The following is a 15,750-nucleotide window of genomic DNA, read 5'->3' as shown; positions in this document are numbered from 1 at the left end:
TCAAGTACACCCATATTACATTCCACTTTGGGCATTGATTCCATGATGCATATAAATTATTCTAAAATTTCTTAGGACTCCTAAGAGATGTGATTACAATGGGATTTTTACATGAGATGTATATAGCTATATCTTTGTATGGATAAGTTCACTCCTTGGGGAGTAGAGTACCAACCTCTTCAATGATTGCATTTCTTCCTCAATAAGTTCCCCTCTTGCCACTTTTCCCTGCTACTTTAACCTTTAACATTAGAAATAGCTCAATAATTCAAGAGAAAGCTTATACAACTAGATGAATGAGAATAAGATGGCAATGGTCACCTTCATACTAGTAAAGGTGACTTGGAGGTGTCCAAAACTAGGATGCCTAGTTAGGGCTAACTAAGCTCTAATTAAGTGCGAGGCTCAAGAGAAGGGCATCAACTTTGATAAGATTGTTGCTTCCACTTGTTGTATGACTATCATTCGTAGCATTTGTGCATTGATAGCTTATAATAATCGGAATGCATACGAAGACTGCATTTTTGAATGGTGATTTGCATGAGAAGTACACTTAGTGGGACCTCATGGTTTTTTTTTTTTTCAAAAAGGACAAGAAACAAAGCGTGCTTGGTATGAGAGATATATTCACATTTGCATCATTATTTGGGCATACATTTTGGGTAGAGTGATGGAGGTCTTGCTTTGTGTTGAACAAAGTACATTGAGACATTGTTGTGTAGGTTTGATTCTAAGCTGCAAGCCCATTGCTACTCTTATGGAGACAGGTTTGAAGCTTATCTTCATGATGCTAACTACTTTGATGTCACTCTCTATTAGTAGCATGTTGGTTTCTTGACATGCATTACAAGGCCACACCTTCAGTATACAACCCCATAGGTGAGGAAATTTATGCATCGCCCAAGGTCTAAGCATTGGAAGACACTTTAAACGGCTCTTTTACAACTTGAGGGGCACTATACCTTGGTTTGTTTTGTTTCTAGGGGTGAAGAAGAGCAAACCTAAGTTACAAACACCACGAACGGCCCCACTTATGATGCTAAGAGGATTTTAAACCATAGGGGCACATGCATAAGAGCACCAGATTTCTACATTTAATAAGAATGATACACATCTAGCACAGTCAGCAGGTAGCAAACGAGCTGCAACCTATAGCCAAGGCCCCTACAGTAGTAACAGCTCTTGTGGGGAAATCCGTCAAGAGGGCTAGCACTTCTAACGATGTTGACTTGTTTTCGAGACTCGAAGGAGGTGGTCGAATTGGTCAAGATCATGAAGCCCCCATTTTGTGTTCAAAGTAAAAAGTGAGGAGTTCAGAGCAAAATGAGTATCTATAGAAACTAATGCTAGTAGATATTAAAGAAGAAAATAGTTTCATTACGTACTACCATTTCATCCAAGTATTGATGTACCTACAAGTTTTCGAGCTATGCTGAAATGAGCTGTTACACACCTCTAAATCTACTGTGAATCTAAACAATATGCAACCAATCGAGCTATCAAAGTGGCTAATCACTTACATGCCCCCTATGTGAGTGTGGACTCACTAGTCAAGGTTTGCTCTCAAGAGCAATGATGCCAAAACATGAGAACCAGGTGTAGTAAAGTACGAGCTATCTAGAAACTTTCTACAATTAAAACCCCTTTAAATGTGAAAAAGGAGTGGCTTATAGTTGCACAGATTTCTCTAAATCTCTGCTAAAGGTCAATCAGCGAACTCACCGTGAAAGCTTCCAACCATTAATGTGTTTAATGATTCCGTTACTCTTTTGCAGAAACAGAGTAAACAGACTCTTGATGGTAATACACCAATAGTTAACTTTGCAAACCTAAAAAACTTCTAACCGAAGACTAAGGTAGCACGCCATCAGGGTATCCATAACACAAATATGAAGTAAAAATGTGGCCTTCCTCTCATCTGTGGTCTCCACCTTCCTCGATGAACTCACAAAACACCTCTCAGCCTCTTCAGCAAGCAATCAAAACATCCCTTACATCGTTGAAAAATTAGAAGGGCAGGAACTTGTTGCCTTTTCACTCTTTCAACATGTCCACCTCTGTAACAAGCTCATCAATGGCAACATCTTTCTCTTCTCTTGAGATTAAATTCTTGATGCGCACACATCCACGTTCCCACTCGCTACTTCCCAACAGCACCAAATGTTTGGCCTGCAACCTTTCTGCATGTTTGAAGGCCCTACAGAAAATCGACATGTTAAGAATTCCCGTAGAGCCCTCAAACAATTGTGGCAAAAAGGATGAAAAAACACAATTTTCTACCATTTCATCTTTTTACTCTCCAGCACAAGTTCCACAGCATATCCTGCATCCCGCAACGTTCTGGCTACTAAGCCAGCTTGTGGCCGCAGGGTATCCTCCAGGGAAAACACAATGCAGTCTACGTCCTGCTGGAGAGCGGGCAGCAACTGCCTCTCTTTCAGTAACTGCTCAAAACCTTCGGAGCATTAAAACTGCTGGCTTTTGCAATTGAGAACATTAAAGACGAACATAACTGAATGTAAACAAAGAACTGACCTCTACTATTACTGCATCTCCAAAACCAAAGCCACATGCAGGAGTATCTTCCCCTCCAAAAGTAGACAGAAGGCGATCGTATCGCCCACCTCCGCAGATTGCACGTAGCTTTCCTGCTTTGTCAAACCCCTTCAACAAATCCCTTCACGTTCTTAGAAGGTGTATTTATTAAGAGATCTGTTTGTGTGTGCGCGTGCATGCGCGCTTGCACATGTGCAAACATAATGTATAAAAAAAGATATATGTATATGTATGTAGAGAGAGAGAGAGAGAGAGAGAGAGAGAGAGAGAGAGAGAGAGAGAGAGAGAGATTACTTCAAACACAGTGCCTGTGTAATAAGCGAGCCCTCGAACAACTGAAGCATCAAAGGACAGCCAATCGCTAAAACCATACACATCAACCAAGGCAAATAACTGTTTCAGCTCAGTCGCTGCCTCATTTTCAGAACCAAGTAAAGCTGACAGGTCAAACAGAAAATGGCATTAGAAGTCCACAGGCAAAGCTGACAAATCAAACAGAAAACAGTATTAGAAGTACAAAAATCAAGACAAAGCAACCGATAAGAAATGCTTAAGCAAGAAAGAGCAGCTCAAATTTTCCGATTAACAGGTTCTTCCAAGAGGCCACACAGCAGGGACCCTCAGCAGCTCCATCTAGACGCCTATTGCTACAAGCTAGAAGATAGCTGAAGATAGCAGCAATCATACCAGTGATCTCATCAACACAATAACCCCCATAAACTTGACATTAGTAAAGCCTACCATAAGATCAGAAACATTTGAAGAGAACTTTTTTCCCATACGTTTCCGTACGACAAACATACAGGTATGGAAGTATGTTTCGACCCTTGAACTTGGAGCATGCGTGGCCCTAATTCTATTTAGAAAAACACAAATGATTATACATCCACAGCACTCATAAAACCATAGAAATAGAGAGCATTAATCAGCGAGGGTAAATTATCCCTACCAAAAGGAGTACAACCACAGGCCCAGCATGCCATGCTTTGCAGCACTCACGACTTTGGATCGATTGCCTGGCACACACATCTAGCACGGAGATTATGGACACATCCCTCTTACAGTCGCAATAAACACAACAAATTTGGGAATGTCTTGTCGCCCCAGACTTTCTGTGAAAACTAAGAGAATTTGCTTTGCAGTTGATTTTGACAGTACACTCACAAAAGAATTTTACATGAAAAAACTCAAGCAGCATAAAAAATTAAGGTTTGACACAATACTCAATGCTCTTTAAAGAGAGAGGTACACAAATGTCAACACCCTCTCTCCAAGGCCTAAAAGAAATAATAATAAAAAGGTTTATTATCATTAGCTTGCCATGTGGCACTAATCTGCAAACTTTATCCGATGCACCCAAAATACAACCCTTTACTAAGGACTACTTATGTAGTCCAAAAATACAGATGTTAGACTTGTTCTAAGTTCGCAGGCCATCTTAGAAATGATGTCTACAAATGAAATGCAACTGTAGTTCACATGTTGCTGTACATACTCCCAGGTTAGCAATTATCCATAAAATAGAAACAAAATTAAGAGTTTAAGAATCTTTTCCACGTGTTCTTTGATACTACCTTCAAGTTCAGCGAGGGTCCGCAGTGACAGCGCACTAAGAATACCATCAGCAGCATCCTTTGAAACCCCAAGCTTCAACAGCTCTCCTTCGACTTCGTCCCTGGCAATCTTTTCAATCTGCAAATATATTAAACTCTATAAGAAGAATCGCAAGCAAAAAGAACCAACTCCAAACACAATGCCACATTTCAGGGTGAGGACCCACCAAAATCTGTCCAACCTCAACCCATGGAACAAACATGTACACTACTGCAAAGTGGAGTAAATTTAATTAAGCAGACAAAAGACAAAATGAAACAAATCTTTAACGTTTGCCACAATGCTCATAATGGCTTAAAACCAGGTATTAAGTTGCTTCTGCACTCATAAGGGCAAAAGGCCTACTAAACCAGCACTAGCACAGAGGTTTGTGTGTAAACAAGGCATCATGCTTTCAAAGCAAGGAAAATCTACAAATATTTTTAAGGATATAGCCTTTCTTCACTTGGGACACATTTTGGACGCTTTGGCAGTTTGAAGATCTCCGAAGATATCCTAATCTTCTCATGCTTCACCAAGATAATCCCGATTGTTTTCCATGTTTTCAGATGTCTCTTCGACATCGCTTGCTTTTGTTTTGGAGGATCTATCTTTTGAGAACAATGAGCTCTACTTCAAATGCTACTAAGATACTCTGCTTTTACGAGATCACTGATTAATTCACCATGAAGCTAATCCACATAGTACTATCCCATTTCCGATGGGTTTTCCTCGCCTTGAAATTTCCCACTAGCGTGTGTGCACGCACGTGAGTCCAAGAAAAGCCCAAACTCAGTTCTCAAGAGAAACAAAGTTGTAGACTCGTGGTAGTCATCGACAAAAACGTCAGCTCCATCAGGCACAGAATTGACTAAACACTGTCACATTCCCAGCTTCCATGGTGGGCACTGGGTGTGGAACAAGGTATCAATATAACTCCCAACAAAACACACCAACACACACATATGAGCATCTATAAACACGAAGGTATTAAGCATCCACACGGCTTGATAACTCCAAAATACATCTTCAACGGTTGTTTACAAGTAGGAGATTGTTATACGATCTCTGTAATTGTTTAGCGTTTGTAATTAAACTTGGTTCGTTTGTATTCGTGCCCTTCGGTGGGCTGGCCATGCTTAATGTTCTTGTATTCTAGACAGAATTTAAACGAGTTTTACCCACAAGCATCTGAAATCTGTTGAACAGTACTTCAAAATCTAAAGGAGATGAACAACCTTATCCACAACCACACAGACTGCAGCGAACGATTCGTTCGGCACACCAAACCGCCCAAGAACAGACTGAAGAACCTGCATAGCACAAGTAAATGGTTGAGCATCTCCAAAGCATTTCGTTATGACCGGTAGTTAACTAACTGACAAAGACCCAAAGAGAGTATCACATGACAAAAAAGCTGCTTACAAATGGCAAACCTTTCGATTGGAAACCCTAATTCCAACGTCCTCACTTGTGATGCCAACTTTCTTGAAAAAGGTGACAATAGCAGCCAGCAATTCTGCCTCTGCCTGTTAACAGTTCAACATATGTTAGATGACAGTTAGCCAGCTAAACAACAGGAAGACTCTTTTAAAACTACCCACCAATTTGTTAATTATAAAGGTGTCAAAACTGTGAACCACCTTGTATACACAACATTCAGCTGCGGATGATGCCTACAATACAAGCTGGTTTACCCAAGGCCTCTGGAGTCTGCACAGCCTTTGTGTCCTCACTATGTAGTATGAAATAGAGCATATGCAACGACCAATTTTCTATGCATTTAAAAGAAACCAGTCCAAATCACAACAGTTTATTGTGGGACCTTGCAATATACTTTCTTTATCTACAGCTGGATAATCTAGATTTCAAACTGAAGACAGTGAAGTAGCGCGCACACACACAAAGCAAGAAGCTTGCGTTTAGAAGTTACCTCGACTCCAGATATCCCAAGTATATCCATGTTCCATTGATAGTGTTCACGTCTTCTACCCCTGGTCATCCTTTCATATCGCCAGCATTGCCCTATGGCAAACCACTTCACAGGAAATGGCAAACCTTTTCTATGCAAAATCAACATGCAACAAAAGAAACACACTATCATCACAAAACCCCAAACAACAAAAGTACTTGTCATTGTACATACCCTTTCTGCAAAACCAGTCGAGCTAATGATGGGGTAAGCTCTGGTCGCAACGAAACACGGCGACCACTCTTGTCCTCAAAGTTGTAAAGCTACAAAAATAACAAGACAAGCATGAATCTCACAAGACTAGAGGTTTTAAATGCATAAATACCAAGAAGAGTGCTGGTTCTCAAGAATACCTGCTGTGTGATTTCTTCACCTGCTTTCCTTACAAACAAAGCCTCTGATTCAAGTACAGGAAAATCCACCTCCTCAAAAGCGAATAACCTGGATACCTTTAGGCACCGCCACAATGTAAATCATGTGTTGTCCAAGACAAGTGATGCAAGCAACCAGTACCTATCAACATGTGAATAAAATGTACTCTTCAATTCAGTGCATGAAACATGTGGAAAAACATCCACAACAAGCACTTGAAATTATTTTGTGAACATAATGTCTAAATTACCTCTCTGAAGCGCTGAAAGAGCCAGCTTCGCAAACGCATTTCATCTGGGGCAAAGTCTCTGGTACCACGTGGTGGGTTGTAATCAATGCTTTCTTCAGTAATGGGAGGAGGAGGACCTGCAGAGGCAGGCCCTCTGCTAGCTTCACTAGTTGTTACAGTAGCTCCTACCACAGCATACATTCGTTGTCCTATGCATTGGTATCGATAAACATCATAACAAAATTCGAACGAAAATATCCAAACATTACAATGCATGTTCTTAGAAGTACTTGCAGGAAATAAAGTACATTGAAGCACACGAGCACAGCATGGTCCACTATGCATGTTTTTAGTGCACAAAAAAGGAGCCTCTTGAAAAACAAAGGGTGTCATACAAAAAAGACACTAGCAAATAAGCGTTAAGATCTAACTTGTCACATAGCATCATCTGATAGAAGCTCGTGGATCGTCATTCACAGCACATGTATAGGTTAGAGGAAGTCTGCTGCTATGTGCAAGTGTCTTATGTGTGCCCTGGTTTGCAGCGCTGGCCAAATCTTCATACCAGCACCTCCCTCTTCATACCCCCCCCACCCCCCCCCCCCCCCCCCTCTTTCACATTGGCACGGTTGTAAGCATCCATCCTTGAGCAGTAGTCGAGCAGATGAGCAGAGAGTGATAGCATACGGGTAGCGAGACAGGCCGGTTTTAGGAGACGCTTCTCCACTCTTGACCATATTCTAACACTCAAAGCCATCATCCAGGAGGGTAGGGCGGAGACGGATTTATTGTAGCTTTGTAGATTTCCACAAAGCATTTGACGTGGTTCCCACAGCCAGATTGATGCGCAGACTACATGAGATGGGAGTGCCCATTGAGTCGATTTGGGGGATCATTGTTAAGACTTATACCACTCTGCTGCTTCACAAGGCTGGCCACCCAAAGCATATGCATATAGGCTGCACTTTTGTCCGACTGGTGTCAAGGATATCAATGAGCAACTTATTTCTGCAGGTGAAGTCATTTCAGACAGTTCCCTTGTGCAGACTGTTCTTGATGCCTTACCAGATTCTTACCAGACTTTTGCTAGTACTTGGAGACTTATGACCCAAGGAAATCCTGAAGTTGTCAAGTTTGATGCATTATGCACATTGCTGTTGCAAGAGTCACTTTCCAGAAAAAACAGGAGTAGACAGCGTGCAGTTGAACAGGTTTTTATTGCTTCTCAAAGAAAGGGTGGTAACAGCAATGCCACCACTTCTTATGGTTCTGCTGCGAGTGGCAAAACTTTTGTTCCCAATGCTTCTGCTAGCAGCACTTCGTCTGGAAATTCTGGTGATAAGGGCAAAAAGAAGATGCGTTGCCATTATTGTAAAGCTAATGATCACTTGATCAAGCAGTGTCCTAAGTTGAAGGCCAAAGAGGCTAAGAAGAAAGAGGGTGGTTCCACTGCAAATGTTGGTTCCACTATCAATGCAACCATTGTTGAGTCTTCTGTGAAAGGAGACTGTGATGCTGATGTTGATGCACAATGGGCTTTTAGTGCAGAGTGCACTTACAATCCTGTTGTCCATGATGCATGCATGTCAGTTGCTGCACATTCACATGTGTGGTATTTCGACAATGGTGCTACAAAGCACATTACCTCACATCGTGAATTGTTCACCTCTCTCGAGTCTGTCCCTCATGGGAATTCAGTCACTTGTGCCAACCATGCCTCTTATCCGGTTCAAGGAATTGGAAAGATTGTGCTTACTGCTGCAAATGGCAGTTCTTTCACACTTGTTGATGCACTTTATGTACTTGGGATCAAGAAGAATCTTTTGTCTGTACCTACACTTGCTAGACTTGGACTTGTAGTCAAATTTGTGGATAGCAAATATACAATTCATGATCTCAGTTTTGGTGATGAAATTGTTGCATCTGAGCTTTTGTGTCGTGGGTTGTATAAGCTCACTTTGTATGACAAGTGTGGACAAAATTTTGCAAATGCAGTTGCTGATTCAAGGGCTATTTCAGATGCAAAACATTTGCATGCACGTTTTGGTTATCTGAATTTTGCCAGTTTGCTGCGTTTGCAAAAATCTAATATGGTTGCTTCTTTGCCACCTCTTGAAGCACCTGTCAAACATGTTTGTGAAGGCTGTATTTTGGGTAAGATGCAGCGTTCGAAGCTTCCAAAGGATGGTTCAATTAGGGCCACATGCAGATTGCAACTTGTGCATAGTGATGTTTGTGGACCCATGCAAACTCCGTCCTTGAGCAATTACCTTTACTTCGTGACTTTCATTGATGTTTACTCCAGGTATGCATGGGTATTTCCGCTTAAAGCGAAGTCCGAAGTTTTTATGTGCTTCAAACAATTTCTGGCTATGGCTGAAAATGTCTCGAAATGTACTATGGGCACCCTCCGTTCCGATCGAGGGGGGGAGTATATGTCTCATGAATTTAATGCATTTCTGGCTAGTAGTGGGATAAAACACCAATGTACAGTGCCTTATACACCTCAGCAAAATGGTGTTGCATGAGAGGAAAAACAGGTCACTTATGGAAATTGAAACCGGCCGGTGGGGCGGTAGGCTTTGGCTTTCACCCGAAATTCTTTACTTTAGACACACACACACAGAGCACTTTGCAAAGAAAATCTACGACAGGAATTAAAACTTGAATACACACACGGCTCGGAAGCTAGAATGCCCCGAGCAGACGCTGACAACCTGTAGGCCCCAAAATTGGCGCCCCTTTTGGCATTTCTTTATTCTTTAACAGAGGGAATAAAACCTGTGATCTCCTACGAGCTGCCCCGCATAATCCAGGCTGAGAAACACCTGTTCTGGCCCGATTTCAGTAACATAATTGTACAAGGACGCTTCACAGTCAGTATCCCCACGCAATAGATGACTTTCCAGACGCATACGGACACTTTGCAAAACCTGGCGAGAATCTGCAGCACGCTGAATTCTCTGTTTTCTGCCCCGAAAATGCGCCAGATCACCTCTACAGCGGTCCCCTCGCGTCCCCGAACCTCCTGGGGGTATTAGGGACCATTTAGGGACGAAACCCTAAACCTGCAAAAATACACAGCAGGCTGTAATTCCCTGTTTTGGGCTCCGTTTCGTGTGCTCAAGCTCCCGCACTTGTAGGGCTACTTGCCCTTTGAATCGGACGAGATTTCTCACGTGAAACCTCTCCGAATTCACCTGTATCTGCGGGGGATTAGCCACTAGCTAACCCAATACCTGTGCAAGAGGCTCTTGCCTTGTGAGAGAGAGAGAGAGAGAGAGAGAGAGAGAGAGAGAGAGAGAGAGAGAGAGAGAGCAGTGTGTAGCGTGCAGGGCATCACTCCAGGCACCACATTGTACATAGAGGGAAAGGAAGCACTCCATAGCTCTTAACCTATGGCAAAAACCAAAATGAGGCTCCTCTCAGCTTAAAATTCAGCGCCCATTTTTCTGTAGGAGGCAAGTCCATGAAAATCTGCCACTTGGCGCATTTACAAGCATTTTCCCGTTTCGGGTTTGCCGCTTAAAAATCTCCCGACTGGTTGCCCAGTTGACTTCGCAGCAGAGTTGTAAAATGTTCCCCTAGTCATACCGGAGGTAATGACGCGAACACATTTCACGGCCCAAAATAGCAGTTCCCTAAATTTTAGGAAATGATTCCGTTGGGCTCCCACTGGTCATCTGACCATCTATCCTCGTTGGGACCGCATCCAAAAGTGCAATGTGGCCCAACTGTCGGATACTTTCTATTGGTAGTCCCACCTTGACTTTATGCCTTTATTGAGTTCACTTCCTAGTATCCACCAACTTGCTAAGTGCGACGGGGGGGAACTATATGATCTTGCTCTGAGCCTAGACATCCTCTTACTATACGAATTCCAATGCCGACCACTTCCCGTATGTGGGTGAAACTACCGTTTACATTAGCCATACAATGTCCGACCGTTTGCTACTTCAAAAAGAGGGTCTCAAAAATAAAACAAAAATTATTGAAAAGAAACCAACAACTAAGGTTAGCAATTGCCACGTCCTCGTGACATAGTTAACAGCTGCCACGTCCCCGTGACATACCCCCCTCTTGAAATCGCAAACGTCCTCGATTGCATACCATAAATACACGCCACTATGATCTTGTGCTATTAACACTCTTTTATCATCGCATGTATCTGCAAGAAAGGTCGTAACACATAGATACAAATGACTTAATGAGACCTTCATATTTGTCATTTCCATCTATTACACTGAATTCATATGTATATTTAAATAATGTACTAGCTCTATCATTACCCCTCCTTTGCACATGTTGGGTTGGGGCATAAGTAGGTTGTAACCCAAAGGCTTCAAGGTAAAGCTGCAATACATTTAGTGACTCTGACAGTTCATGCTCTTCCATCCACTTTGCATCCATAGGCGGATAGTTCTTGAACTTCACCAAATATCGTCTTGCAACTTGTCCTTTAACTTTTCTATCCTTATGTGCCAAAACTTGCTCAGATACCAGGATCTCATCAAGTTCCTCAACTTCTGGCTAATCCTCATCTGGCATATCTTCTGGCACATCACCCACGAAGTGTCTTAGAAGACTCACGTGATACGCATTATGAATCTTCCATGCATCAAGCAATTTCAGCCTGTAAGCCACATCGTTGATCTTGTCAAGCACTTGAAAAGGCCCATAGTAACGCATACTGAGCTCGGGACATAGCGGTTCCTTGCCCTTCATTTTCCTTTACCTTGTCTTTTCGAACCTTAACAGAACCCAATCACCAGGTGATAACAGCAATTCACGACGGTGACGATCAGCAGCCTTTTTCTGTTTTGCCCGAGTCTTCTCCAAGGCAACTTTTATTTTCTTGTACATTTCATCCATGTTCTCAACATATTGATCTGCCTCAAAGATCTTGTCCTTTGTATGCAAAATGGGAGGAACCTTCTTGCCGCCTTCAACAATCTCAAAAGGTGCTTGGCCAGTAGATGAATGCACCATATTATTGTATGCATACTCAAGCATAGGCAAATATTGTTCCCACTTGCCTTTATTATCCGACACATAGCATTTCAGCAGATCTAAGACAGTAAAATTAGCGTCTTCTGACTGTCCATCAGTTTGTAAATGAAACGAAGACGAGAACTTGAGAGTAGTGCCCATGTTCTCAAACAATCCTCTCCAGAACAAACTGGTCATGCAAGGATCACGATCAGTGATAATCGATTGTGGCATACCATGGTAATTAAACACATTGTACATGAACAAGCATGCCATCTGATCAGATTTTATCTTCTTCCTGACAGGGATAAAATGGGCCTGCTTGCTGAACTTGCAAATAAAGATCCATATACCATCATTCCCTGTTGGCGTTCTTGGAAGATCAAAGATAAAGTCCATAACAATGCTTTCCCATGGCTTATCCGGAATCGGCAGTGGTTGTAACAACCCTAGTGCCTTTTGCCTGTCAAACTTGACCTTTTGGCAAATTATGCATGCTCGCACAAAGGCATCCACATCTCTCCTCAAGGTAGGCCAATAGAAGAATGTCTCTATCGCTTTAACTGTCGCATCAATGCCACGATGCCCTGCATACGGTGGGACATGACTCTCTTCCATGACCTTATGTCGCAGTGGCCTTGTGACACAAAGTCTGCCATGCATCATCATAAAACCATCTCTGAGGAGGTAGTGCTCATGATGTTGCCTCTCTTGTAATTGTTCAAAGATCCTTGCAAAATCTTCATCAACAGTATATTGTTCCTTCATGTCATCTAGCTCATGATGATAAGGAATTAACACAGCTGAAATTTGTGGCTTTCTTGATAATGTATCAGCCACAACATTCTTCTTGCCTTCCACATGCATAATCTGGAAGTGGAACATGGAAAGAATGTTTGCCCATCGCATATGCTTTTCGGATAACTTTGACTGTGTCAAGAAGTATCGCAAGGTCTAATGATCTGTTTGGACAACAAAATCAGCACCTAAGAGGTAGTGCTTCCAACTAAAAAGTGCATCAATCACGGCCAAGAGCTCTTTCTCATAGACTTGCATAGTCATCTCTGGCCCTTGCAAAATTCGGCTTTCATAAGCTACTACCCATCCATCTTGCATTAGCACTGCTCCGATGCTACTGCCACACGCGTCACACTGGACCACAAATGACTTCCAGAGATCTGGCAAAACAATTACAGGATCTGAAGTCAACTTTTCCTTTAAGAGACTAAAAGCTGAAATCTCTTTTTGGGTCCATCTAAAAGTGACCTCTTTCTTTTGCAAAGCGTGAAGAGGAGATGCTATCTATGCAAAATAAACCTTCTATAGTAGGAACACAATCCCAAGAAGCTTCTGACATCGTGCACAGTCTTCAAGTCTGGCCATGTCCTAATAGCTTCCACTTTTGCGGGATCCATTCTGACACCATCCTTTGAGACTATGTGGCCAAGAAAGTGGATCTCTTCGAGGAAGAATTCACTTTTCTTAGGATTGACAAGTAACCTGTGACTGCGCAGCTCTTCGAACACAATGGTCAAGTGACGCCTATGCTCCTCTTCATTCTTCGAATACACTATCATGTCATCGAAGAACGTCCCAACAAACTGTTGATGCGAGCGGAGAATCCGGTCCATCATTCTGTTGAACGTAGCAGGAGCATTTGTTAGCCCAAACGGCATCACTAGAAACTCATAAAGACCAAATGTCGTTCTAAACGCAGTCTTGTGCACATCCTCTGGCCTTATACGAATCTGATGGTACCCACTCTTAAGGTCTATCCTACTAAAAATTGAAGCACCCTCTAAACGATCGAGAATATCATCAATTCTAGGAATAGGAAACCTATTCTTGATGGTATTCTTATTCAACGCACGGTAACCAATACACATGCGCCATGAGCCATCCTTCTTCTGCACTAGGAGCACTGGGGAGCAAAAGGGTAAAGAACTAAGCTGAATCAGCCCCTTCTCTAATAACTCCTCAACCTGGCCCATACTCTCTTTCTGTTGCGCCGCGCTAACCCTGTAGGGAGGTCTACTTGGTGGGCTACATCCTGGCACCAAATCTATCCGATGGTCCTCAGGTCTCTCTGGCAGCAATTGCGACGGTAATGAATCAGAAAAAGTCACTAAACTTTTGCAAAAATGCTGACCTTTCTTTATCTAACACAGATAAATTTGATTGATCACTATCTGAGACATCACGTGCAAAAATCAAGTACACAGAAAGATGATTCTTTATTACAAAAGTGATAGCAGAAGCAGATACAATAGGGACTGACTCTCCTTTAAGCTTTACATCCAAGATGTGAGTTTTGCCCCTATGCTGTACAGTGATCTTTTTGTTGTAGGCATCCAAGACTCCATGCACTCGGAACATCCACGGGATCCCCAACAAGGCGTCACATCCTTCCAACGGGACGATGTAGAACTCTTCTGTGTCCACATACGACTGAATATGCAGACGCAACTTTCCAATGATGGGAGTAACACACTCTGAGTGGCCAGGACATGCCAACTCTGCCTGTGCTGTGTACCCCATCTCTTCAGCTCTGATGCCCAGCTTCATAGCTAACTCTGGTGAGATAAAGTTGGCTTTGACACCTAGATCAAAGAAGATGAGTGTCGTCTGATCCCTAACTTTACCCCATGTCCTACATAACTCACTGGCATCTGTACTGGGCCTGTCACCCACCATGTCTGGTACCAAACCTACCGTAGTTTAAGCTTCTTGCCTTTCTGGTCTTCTTTATCATTTGAGTCAGCTGGTCTTTTCCTTTGTGGACAATCGGTAGCAAAGTGACCAGGCTGCTCACATATAAAGCATTTATTTTCAACCATTAGGACCTTCTTTTCCTCGAGCGACTTACGCACAACACGCTTTCTTTACTGTTTCTTCGCCTGCGCTCCAGAAGTCCCGGCAGAATCCTTGTCCTTGGTGGCCTTTTCTGACCCCTGTGACGCATCAGGAGCCGTTTTCACAAAGAGCTTCTTCGCTGAATTTTTCTTTTGCTGCCCTCCTTTGTCGTTGCTCGGAAACCCATTGTCCTCTCCTTTCAACAAGGCAAGACCAGTGTTAGCAACTTCCATTAGCTGAGTGAGGGTAGCCACTCTATTCTTGGTACAGTAATCGTGAAGCCCTTTAGGCAGCCAACAACAATACTTCTCTATCTGCTCTATCAATGGCACAAATTTGTAGGAGGTCACTGAGAGTAACGCTTTACAAAACCTCCTAATATACTCCAACAAGCTCTTGCATGAAGCTGAAGTAAGCTGGTGCCAATCTGTCATGACGTCGGCTTCAAATTCATTTGACAGCCAAGCAGATGCAAACATTTGCTTGAGGTAAACCCAAGTGGCGGGTGTCTGTCCTTGCATTAACAATGTCGTCCATAAAGTAAGCGCATTGTCCTTTAAGAAAGTGACAGCTTTCCTGACTTTCAAGGCCTCTGTAAAATTCCCTCCTGCATAAGCTGTATCAAACTGCTGGAGGAAAGTGAGAGCCTTCGCTTTATGCTCAAAGCCACTGAAAGTACTGAATTTTACCGCTGCACCACCTTCTTTGTAAGATTTCGGCTTATCCAGTGCCCCCAAGTTGTCATAAGGAATGGTCTGCAACATGGGCACTGTAGTAGGCATGATCGGCACATCTTGGCCATTCACATTTTGCGTCAGAGGTGCGATATTTGGCTGCTGTCCAGAAAAACCAGCCATACCAAAATGACCCTATGGCACCCCAAATTGGCCCTAGTTGCACTGAAAACCCTGCTGCATGCCGATACTACCATACATGGGGTTTGGCATCATTCCTTGCATACCCCCAAATACTATTCTTGGCACATATGGCTGACTTCCAGGCGCATAACCAGCCATACTTTGGAACACTGTCCACCCCCGAAATACCCAGGATGTACCTGGGATGGTGAAAAAACTGGGTGCATTGCCTAGTATCCAGTTCCCTGTCTATTCAAGACAGCATGCGGGCTCTGAAAGGTGGCGGGCTGAACTGGCATAACCTGTGGAACAGCCACCTGTTCAAGCAC

General features: G+C 42.9%; 1 protein-coding gene across 2 annotated transcripts in view; it reads right to left on the bottom strand.

Annotated features, from left to right (window-relative positions):
* Positions 1-1,709: 1,709 nt before the first annotated feature.
* Positions 1,710-15,750, bottom strand: part of LOC147434678 (histidine--tRNA ligase, chloroplastic/mitochondrial-like) — a 40,569-nt gene continuing 26,528 nt past the window's right edge. The window contains exons 2-12 of one of the 2 annotated variants that reach the window (XM_086491128.1): positions 6,744-6,931; positions 6,475-6,570; positions 6,296-6,384; positions 6,083-6,212; positions 5,586-5,678; positions 5,388-5,462; positions 4,131-4,248; positions 2,851-2,993; positions 2,536-2,664; positions 2,281-2,444; positions 1,710-2,197 (exon numbers count right to left, since the gene is read on the bottom strand). In XM_086491128.1, coding sequence (XP_086347254.1) covers positions 2,035-2,197; positions 2,281-2,444; positions 2,536-2,664; positions 2,851-2,993; positions 4,131-4,248; positions 5,388-5,462; positions 5,586-5,678; positions 6,083-6,212; positions 6,296-6,384; positions 6,475-6,570; positions 6,744-6,931 — 1,388 coding nt within the window. In that variant the 3' untranslated portion in view covers positions 1,710-2,034. The remainder of the gene's footprint in view (positions 2,198-2,280; positions 2,445-2,535; positions 2,665-2,850; positions 2,994-4,130; positions 4,249-5,387; positions 5,463-5,585; positions 5,679-6,082; positions 6,213-6,295; positions 6,385-6,474; positions 6,571-6,743; positions 6,932-15,750) is intronic. The other variant, XM_086491129.1, reaches the window with a different exon arrangement.

The sequence above is a fragment of the Adiantum capillus-veneris genome, chromosome 19 (assembly GCF_014529385.1).
Source record: "Adiantum capillus-veneris isolate H3 chromosome 19, ASM1452938v2, whole genome shotgun sequence".
In the NCBI taxonomy this organism is placed as follows: Eukaryota; Viridiplantae; Streptophyta; class Polypodiopsida; order Polypodiales; family Pteridaceae; genus Adiantum; species Adiantum capillus-veneris.
Note: the sequence above shows the minus strand (reverse complement) of the source record. Positions and strands in the feature narration are given on the sequence as shown.